At 38.0% G+C, this 10,483-nt stretch overlaps 1 protein-coding gene across 5 annotated transcripts in view; it reads right to left on the bottom strand.

Moving 5' to 3' along the window:
* Positions 1-10,483, bottom strand: part of fxr1 (FMR1 autosomal homolog 1) — a 118,788-nt gene that overhangs the window by 73,894 nt on the left and 34,411 nt on the right. For all 5 annotated transcript variants that reach the window (XM_048604184.1, XM_048604183.1, XM_048604185.1 and 2 more), the window contains exons 5-8: positions 8,534-8,682; positions 6,618-6,711; positions 5,737-5,853; positions 2,701-2,871 (exon numbers count right to left, since the gene is read on the bottom strand). In XM_048604184.1, coding sequence (XP_048460141.1) covers positions 2,701-2,871; positions 5,737-5,853; positions 6,618-6,711; positions 8,534-8,682 — 531 coding nt within the window. The remainder of the gene's footprint in view (positions 1-2,700; positions 2,872-5,736; positions 5,854-6,617; positions 6,712-8,533; positions 8,683-10,483) is intronic.

Here is a 10,483-nt window from a genome sequence, read left to right as displayed (position 1 = left end):
CCAATAGCCCCACAGCACCTTCCCCTGCAACTGGCAAAGATACAACACCCGGCCATTACCTCCTTCCCCACCATCCATGGGCCCAAACATAACTTCCAGGTGAAGCAGCACTTCCCAGAATCTAGTCTGCTGCATTCGCTGCTCACAATGTGGGCTCCTCTACATTGGGGAAAAGGAAGGTTGACTGGGTAACTGCTTCTCAGAACATCTACGCTCTGCTTGCAAGACCCTGAGCTTCCAGTTGCCTGCCATTTTAACACGCCACCCTGTTCCCTGGCCAACATCTGTGTCTCTGGCTTGCTGCAGTGTTCCAGCGAAGCTCAACACAAGCTCAACACCTCACTTTCCACTTGGGGACCCTGCAGCACTCCAACCTCAATATCGACTTCAATAATTTTAGGGCCTAAACCATCCCATGTCCCAACCCCCTACCCAACAAACTAGGCCTTGTTATCACAGTCTGCCATTACACACTACCTATTGTTAGTCACTAACAATCCCCATTAACAGCTATCCCTCCTAGACAGATCATTATCAACTCCTTTGTCTATCCAACTGCTCTTCTCTCTCCTTGGGCTCCATCCTACCGCTTACTCCCTGACCCATCCCCCTCCCTATTTTTTGCATACAAACCAACAGTATCCCAGCTACCGTCAGTTCTGAGGAAGGGTCACCAGATCCGAAACATTAACTCTGATTTCTTCTTCACAGATACTGCCAGACTTGCTGAGCTTTTCCGGCAACTTCTGTTTTTGTTCTGGATTTACAGCACCTGCAGTTCTTTCGGGATTTTTTTGTCTAATTCAATGCATTTGTTGATGGAGTTCCAATTAGAATACCGGGCCTCCAGGAATTCCCTGGCGCCTCTGTTTGGCTTGTGCGATTATGGATGTGTTGTCCCAGTCAAATTCACGACCCTCTTTGTCCGTGTCTAGTGAGACAAGTGAGAATTGGTTGTGTCTCTTGGTGTCTAGTTGGTGTTTGTATATCCGTATTGTCAGTTTTCATCCGGGTTGGCCTATGTAGTGTTTCTCACAGTCCTTGCATGGCATTTTGTACATTACACCAGTTATGCTGGTTTTGGGTGTAGGATCCTTTACGTTCATAAGTAGCTGTTGTAGGTTTGTGAACTACCCTGATACCTAGGGGTCTGTGCAGTCTTGTGGTCATCTCTGAAATGTCCTTGATATATGGTAGGGTAATTAGTGAGTCTGATTTGACGAGTTTGATCCCAGCACAGGACCCTGTGGCACTGGCCGCCTCAGCAGGGTTGGCCCAGCATGAATTCATGGTGGCAGTGTTGGTGGAATCAGACGGCACCGGAGTGTGGTGACTCTTTGTTCCAGCACGGGGGCAGTGCAGCAAATCACATCGTTGGTTTAGCAGCATGAACTCAAAGCATCGGGGTGGAGGAGCCTGGATCCAGGCCCATGGCTGAGCGAAGCAGGAGCTGTTCCAAAGACTACCTAACTTTGAGATAAGACTATAAAATGGACTTTATTGTTTTATTTTTCTGGCTTTATATTTTGGTTTTTGGTTTATTTTGTGTTTTAAGATGGTGCTACAGAGTGGTTACTTTAGCAACACTTTTCATTGTAATTGTTGTAAATACATTTGATAATAAATAAATTAAATCAAATCAAGGAACAAAAATATCTAGGGTGCAAATGCATCAATGTTTGAAGGCGCAGGGCACATTGAGAATGTGATCAGGATATTTATGATATTTTGGGCTTCATAAACAAATACATTGACTACAGAAGCAGAGGGGTTATGCAGGACCTATACAAATCTTTGGTTAGGCCCCAAATACAAAACTGCATTCAGTTTTAGTCACAACACAATGAAAGATGAGAAGGTCCCCAAAATGATGCAGGTGAGATTTACTGGAATGATCCTAGGGATATTGGGGGTTACTGACAAGATTAGTTGGAAATTCTGAAGTTAATCTCCTCTGCTGTAAGGAGAACAAGGAAATTTCATAGACACGTACAGATTACGATAGGCTGATTTGATGAACCAAATTATCTTTTTTGTGCATCGATTCTGTGAATCGATGATTTCAAGAAGTTGATAAGACTGCCTAAACAAGGGAAATTTTATGAATTTTTATTATATAAAAATGTTTATAAAATGTTTTCCAGATCATCCTGCAGAGTTCATAGCCCAGAAGGCATAACAAATTCTTGCAAAGTAAGTTGAATGGTGTGGGGGACAAGGGATTAAAAAGGTTTCTACTCCTGGCTGTTCAGACGACTCCACTGATATTAAATCCCCATGCTCATGTGAAAATGTCCTTCCTGGTATACTGAACCACACCCTACTGCAAAGTTATTGCTACTGGAAAATTCTTGATTTGAGAACTTCCTACAAACTTGTCCATCAAAACTGTAAGTATACTGTATCTAGTGTCTTGTGGATGAAGAAGAGTAATGAAGAGATGAAACACCTGAAAAGGGAGATATGCTTAAAAACACGTAGAACAGTGGAATTACAGTGAAAGTATTTTTCACCCTGATCTAATCAAAAAGTAGCTTCAAAGTTTCATAAGTCTGTAACATGTACTTAATATTATTGGACACTTTCTTTAAGTAGTTCTTCGGGGGAATAATGGTAAGCATTTTTTCATGCTCCCTTTGTTAGTTGTCAAGGTGTTGAATGAATAAATAAAGATTGAATAAAATGCACCTGCAAGCTTACCTCTCCATAAATCCTAAAAGTGCCAGTTTCTTCATCAAGCTCAATTGCTGTGACACCAGGAACTTTTCTTGCTTGCTGAATGTTGGAACCATGGGTTCCGATTGCCAGACCCATGAGATCCTCTCTGACAGTGAATTCCTCTTGGAAAGCAGCTGCTAGCTGCTTGGTACTCTGGTAGTTTAAAAAAATCACATGAGCTAATTTTTCAGTTGACACAGACTAGACATGTGCGAAAGTCATGAATAAACAGTGAACACAAAGCAATTCAAATGAGAATTTTTAAAAGAAAACTCTTTAAAAATTTCTGGTATGTAAACCTGGTTTATGTCATTTATTTAAACAGGTTTGCTTGAATGCTATTGATTCTGTTGGTAGCAATTATATTTGCTGACAAAAGCAATTACAATTTCCAATAATGAAATAATGCCCATGATGCAAAAGACTTAAAAATCTTGAAACACTAATTTGTCATAGTAGCACTATAAACATTGTATCAATGCTACAGAGGTGGTGAATAAGAGTTCAAATTCCCAATCCATAATGTGACCTGAACTGCAATGTAAACAGAAGTGATTAAATGCAGCTGGAACACCCCAATCAACTGTAAATAATTCTTGGGCTACCCAGCGTAGCACAAGTGATAACTTCTCATAATACCACTCATCTTCTTGATTAAACCATTTATGAATGGTCTAACAGAACAAAATAATTCAAAACAACCTGAATCTCAAAGTACAATTTTTAGTTGTCCTCAGACTTGTGTACAAATACTATTAAGGGAATTAATAGATTAAATAAATACTTGATTGAACATGCACGCACACAGTATTTGTTTCAATTCAACAAAATAGGTGATAGCCATTTTCCTGTTTGTTTCTTAAGAAAATGCCTTGAACAGTCAACCTGTATAATTTTTAGAAAAGCTGTTCGTCATCATTAACTTGTGCATTTTCCATTGAAAAGTTCAGCATTGTCCTCTCATTCAGCATAAATTCTGTTTTCCCTTGGCTTTAGTATTTTCTTGTAAATTGCCCTGATGAGTAGAAGACAAAGCTTCAACAAAAGGTACCTTTGATCTCAAGTTCTATACCACCCAATCTGTCTTTTTTGACATGCTGTAAATGAATAAATAGAGCATACAATGCAGCAGTTTATAAGAATCATACAGCATAAGTAGGCTATTTAGGTCCTTGAACCTATTTCACCAGTCATTCAATTAGATCATGGCAATTCTGCCACCTAATTCCTTTTATTTACATTTGTCAAATCCCTTAGTATCCCTGGATTATACAATCTATCAACCTCAAATTTAAAAAAGTTAACAAGTGATCAAGCATCAACTGCTATTTGCACAACACCAATCTGTATGTGGAAGTGTTCCTAATTTCACTCCTGAATGGGTCTAGCTCTATTCTTTCAAGAATGCTTCCAGTGCTAGATTCTCCAGCAGTAGAAATAGATAATCTCTAATTACCTTACTTGTTTCCCTTCATTTAACAAAAACTTCAACTAAACGCCCTGTAACCTTCGAAATTCAGGGGCAACAGCCCTAACTAGTTTAAGCTTGCCTCAATTTAAACCTTGGAGTTCAGTCATCATTCTGGTAAATCTATGCTAAATGCCCTGCACGGCTAAAAAATCCTAAAGGTGTTTTACCTAGAACTGTTCTCGATACTTTAGATTTGGTCAAACTACAGCTTTGGATAGCTGAAACATGACTACTGTCCTCTATATCTCGAGGTCCAGAATACAATGCCAGTATTTCATTAGCCTCGCAATTATTTTCTGTACCATAACATTTTAATAATCTACTTGCTTAGAACCCCATGTTGTTTCTTATTTCCACTGTTTTTAGCTTTCACCTTAATTCCATAGTATACAATTGAATTACTTGAGAAACTGCACTTTACTTCAAGCTCGATGCAAAGTTCTCACCTTCCTTTTCACAGAAAAGGAAACACCATCCAACTTAAACTGATCCTCTTTTCCTAGAATTTCCAGATATAACAATTTTAGAATTAATCCGTAGAATAACATAATTCGAATGGCCTTTTTTATTCTCTTATATTTGTATTCCTCAATGAATACATCCTTTTTTTTTAAAGGTGAGAATCTTTCTTGCCTCTTGAATGTAATCCTTTGAAAAATAATTTGTATGGTTAGAAATAATTCTATATTTTCTAAACAAATCCTATTATATAGATAAACCTGCAGATTTTTAAAAAAAGTTGAGCTCTAAGGACATCTCAGTAGAACAAGTGGATGCAAGTTCAAGTATTCTGTTTAGTTACCAAACTGTGCTATAAAATTAAGTGGATAAGTGGAGCTGGAACACCTCCCCAGTCAGTTGTGAAGTATCCTCAGGCCACCTAAATCATACCAGTGCTGGTGGTTCAATATACCACCCGTCATCTTGATAAGAAAATATAAAAAGGTTTAACTAAACAAAAAATAATTCTGAACATCTTGAATCTCTGAGGTGTCTTCTAGAATCAAGGATTCCCAAATTCAGAAATTATGAAGCTTTAAAAAGGTATTTAAAAACCCAACTTTTTTGATCACCTCCATCTCTCGCCAAGCTTGTCCTTTACAGTAAGGACAAACAGTCACTTTGCCATGGCACAAACACATTAAAAATAAAAATCAGAGATAGTATGAATTGCCAATGCTAGAGTCCAAAATAACACAGTGTGGAGCTGGAGGAGCACAGCAGGCCAGGCAGCAGAGGAGCAGGAAAGTTGACGTTTCGGGTAGGGACCCTTCATCAGAAAAAGGGTCCTGAGCTTACTGAAGAAGGGTCCCGACCCAAATCGTCAACTTTCCTGCTCCGCTCCTCCAGCAACAACTGTGTTATCTCTTAAAAATAAAAATGTTGCCTTTCATGACCCCTTTGACATATAATTAATTCTATCCTCATCCCCTTTTAAGCAGGTTTTTGTACTTCAGATCCTTGGTCTCCAGGAAAGACACACTAATTAACAAGTTACATGCTATCCTTGAAAACAAGCAATCCAGCAAGACAATATTTTTGCTTACCTCCAAATGTTTTGTTGCCTCTTCATTCCTGGACACAAGCATGAGCTTTGTGCGAATACTACGCAAGTGCATATCACTAAGAATACTGACTCTTTTCACTGTGGCCTCTTTGGTAGACTAGATTTCAAAAAAAAAGAATCTATATAATTTGCAATAAACAAAAGCCCATTAAAATCACAGCAATGCTCCAACACCACATTTACTTAGTTTCTTATTAGCATATTTTGAGTCAGCCACAGCCACAGCCACCAACACATTAGTGTGCACTTAGTTGCTCTTCTAGTTAGACAACAGGCACCTCATGCTCATTTGCCTAATTATCATTTGAAACTGTAACGACTAATTAAGTCTCCATCACTCTAACAGGACAGTAAATAGATAAGAACTAGAAATATCCTATACAGCTCATGTCTATACCTCCATTTCCAACCTGTTATGTACTTAGTGAATAAGCATTGAAGGCTCCCAGAGGTCAAAAATCCCGAAGATTCAAAACTGTGTGAGGACATTTCTTGGAGTCTTAAAACAGTCAATCAATACACATATTCTGAGACTATGATTCCTAGATCTACATTCTCTATCTACAGAAAACACACTGTCTGCATCTACCCTACTTAGCCCTCAGAATCTTAAATGTTTTCATTAGATTACCCCTCAATCCTCTAAAATCCAGAGAACACAGGTCAGTTTCACTCAATACTCAGCATGTAGCACAGCCCCCTCAAACCCAGAATCAATCTGACAAACCTCTTTAACCCTGAGGAAGTACATCCTTCCTTAGATAAGGAGATCAGCTCTACACACTGGAATAGCTTGCTAAAGGCCTATAAGTTTATCAAAAATTAGTTTTGAGAATTAAATCTAAACATCTTAGTTCTTACCAAAACCAATAATTGACCAGTGTCAGCACTGTAGAAAATGCAGTCTGCTTCAGTTGCCTTCTTAAAGTCCTTGTGTGCATTTTCATGTGCACAGCTGGATGAGCAAAATAATGCAGTGTTAAATCCAGATGATATATTCCTGCCATCAGCAACAAATATAAATACCACGGAGAAACTAAAATCAAACATTGTTCAAAGGCAAAAGCTATGCTTGAAAACAAATATTATAAAGTGACATTGACTTGAAGGATAATGCAGGCAAAACCTTGAATATATCAGTCAAAGATCCGACTGTACTAATCCCATTTCCCATAGCCGTGACTGTAATGGCCTTATCTAAATACTTTTTAAATGTTACAAGTGTTTCTGACTCAAATCACTCTTTCAGGCAGAGTGTTTTGGACCATAACCGTGCTTGTTGAGGAAAAAAAGTTCTCAATTTCATCTTAACCTTCTTTCTCTTATCGTCAAGATATGCCCCCTGGTTGCTGACCTCTATTAATTTAAAAAGTGCCTTCCTTACCATTCTATGCCCCTCAATCTTTTATTACAGTTGGTCTTCTAGTTCTGAACTTCTCCACTGAAAAAGGTCTTCACTTATTCTATCAAAACTCTTCATAATATTGAATACATGTACTAAATCCTCTCTCAGCCTTCTCTATCTACTTCATGCAAAGCAATCATCATAATCTTTCTTGTCCCTCCACAAAATTCCTCATCCCTGGTACCTATCTAGTAAATCACCTCTGCTTCCTATATAAAGGCCTTGACATTTTTTTTTCCAAATATTGAAACAGCACACTAGCTGAAGTTTTAGCAGTGATTTATAATTGGTTAGCATAGCTTCCTTGCTTTAGTTCTCCATCCTCTGCTTATAAAGCATTACCACCTAACATTTATGTGGATGAACTCCCAAATCTCCATTAATGTTTAGTTTTTTTATTTTATGGTCTTCATTCTTCCTTTGAAAAGCATTAAATTTCATCTATCACATGCCTGCCCAAGTCACTGCTATTCTGCTCATTGTTTAAATTCCCATATTTTATGCTATCTGTGATCTTTGAAACAATTCCTCCTACTAGTCGCAATGCAATTCATAAATGTACCTCGAAAAGGTCCAGTGATCCCAACATCATTCCCTGCAGACACTATATTCGTCCAACCTGTCTGATCAAAAACACTCCTCTTTACCTCTGAGCCTATTCTGCACTAAAGTTGTCAGCACTTTTAATTCTACAGCATTCATTTTTTGCTATCAAAAAGGCTATTATGTTCAACTTCAATCAACTTCTCAAAATCCATATTCATAACATTAACTGCCCTTCTGTACCCAATTGTCACCTGTTACTTCATTTTAAGACGTGCAATTTATAGTTTTGTTTTGAAAAGAGAGCTTGGATTTAAAACTATTGGCATGTGTGTGTTTAATTTTGAGAAGGGATTAAAAATTAAGCAGATTAGTCTTTCTGGAACCATGATTTTAAACAAGTATGAGTTTCCTAGAACTTGAATGGAGGTTTGTTTATACCATAAAGGTTATGACTGACAAGAGACAACATAAAGCCATTAGGTCAGCAGAGAGTAGAATGAGCAATACTTGTGTTCTCATATTTCAATGGAAGACCTTAAAATGGAAAAAACACAATCAAGCCAGATTTCATTCTGGGGTCTGACTTGTGCAGTAGTAACATGAGCTGGCACCATGACAGATGTAATGTTCCATGTACATAAGGTCAGAACTATAAACTGATTGCAGGAGACAAATGATAGGGAATCATGAGGACATTTTAATTCAGCAGTTGGTCAATCTCATTAACTGAAAAGTGGTCCTTATTTTTATCCTCACAATTATTGTAGAATATAAGAACATTTCAACAAGTTAAAACGGTTAAGACAAGCATCTGTTCTCTACTTACGCTTCTCTTAAATCATCAGGAACATCAATTGTGCACTTGAAGAAAGTATTCTTTGTAACTGTCTTGTTTGGGTTCATAGGCCGTAATCGCTCAAAAGTAACAATTTCATTGTACGTTGCATCACAGGCAGCATATTCAATTACGTAAAACTGCATAAAACAAAAGGATGTCAAATCTGGACAAAAAAAAGGATGTACGTCTATAAAATGCTTAAAAACATTAGTCAAACTGATCTAAAAGAAAAAGCTACAGCATGTCCTTCTGTAGAGGTGTTTCATGCATGCAAATTTAACATTGACATATAGCTAATACAAGTACCTGATAAATAAAAGGATAGGGATATTTGTTAAAAATATAAAAATTCAGGGGCTAATCAGTGTAACAATGTAAATTTAGATTCTTAAAAGAATCTGTCTTCAAGAGACTACTACAGGAGGGATTCAAACATTTAAGAAGGTTTCAATTATGGTCTTCAGTTCAACAATCCCTTCTAGTAAAATATTATAATAAACTTACAACATAAGCACACATCTCATATTCGCTATCCTCAGTGTCAGTAACCATTTAATCAATGGTCTTTCAGATTGCCCAACCAAAAAGACAAAAAGTTGTTCCCAATTCACATTTTGAAAACATAACTTGAAAAACCTTTAGTAAAGCTTCTCACTGCTCTCTCTACTGTATCCTTATATCTCAAGTCTCTCCTTACAACTATGTTACTTCATTGATTCTAACTGGACAACCTCAACTGACATCATGGTTTATTTAATGATATTTTAACTGCATACAGTATTGTTAGCTTAACTAAAATTTCTTAATATTTACACTTTCACTCTATGCTCGATTTACAAAATCATAATACTGAGAATGGCTTAAGACAAAAAAAAGTCTGAAATATGTCTGCAAAGGATTTGTATTATTACAGCTTTTTTTTATAGTCTGTAGTGAAATGCAAATATTCCTAGGCCACTTCGAATAGGTGAAATTGTTAGACTCCAATGAGTAGAAACAGTAGTTTTCTTTGTGCTTCCCTTCTAACACCATCAAGACCGTGGACCAACATTTTAGTGTAAGACTACCAAAGGAACCTCAACTTCAACAGTCAATGCAGTTGGTACATATACAGAATGAAGTCCATACCAAGAGAACAGGACTTTGTTGGATCACGTAAAACCAAAAGAAAACCAGAGAACTACGGCAATGCTGCACAAACCACTTTCCAATGTTAACACATTTTAATTCACTTTTGCGATGGCAATTGGGGGCTGTAAAGTTTTAAGAGTAGATTTGTAGCTTGGGTTGTGGATGACAACAGGAAGATACTACCACGCCCCAACACACTCACCACGCTATCTTACATCAAGAACACATCTGAACTGACCACAACACTCCTACGACCACTGGGCATCAGAGTAGCACACAAACCCACATCAACCCTACACCAACTGCTCACCCAGACTAAAGACCCACTACGGACAGGACCAATGTCATATACAAGATTCCCTGCAAAGACTGTGATAAACACTATAATGGACAAACAGGAAGGAAATTAACCACAAGGGTACACAAACATCAACTGGCAACAAAAAGACACAACCAATACTTACTCATCTCCATCCACATGGATAAGGAGAATTACCAATTCGATTGGGACAACACCAAGATCCTGGGACAGGCAAAGCAGAGACAAGCACTGGAATTCCCAGAAGCCTGGTACTCCACTAAGAAAGCCATCAATAAACACAGAGCTGGACCCTATTTACACTCCACTGCGAAGGAAAACCGGAAGTGAGGTAATCCAGCTCAAATGGACACCAGAGTTTAAATACCAGGCAGGAAAACACAATGGCATTTCATCGGAGGCTGCACTGATGATGTTACCCTGCAGGGTAATGAAACATCTGCAGAACAATGAACCAGCTTAGCGAGCCAACCAACCACAACAATTGG

Source organism: Rhincodon typus, chromosome 13 (genome assembly GCF_021869965.1).
Source record: "Rhincodon typus isolate 14 chromosome 13, sRhiTyp1.1, whole genome shotgun sequence".
Classification (NCBI taxonomy): domain Eukaryota; kingdom Metazoa; phylum Chordata; class Chondrichthyes; order Orectolobiformes; family Rhincodontidae; genus Rhincodon; species Rhincodon typus.
This window is presented reverse-complemented; position numbering and strand designations above follow the sequence as displayed.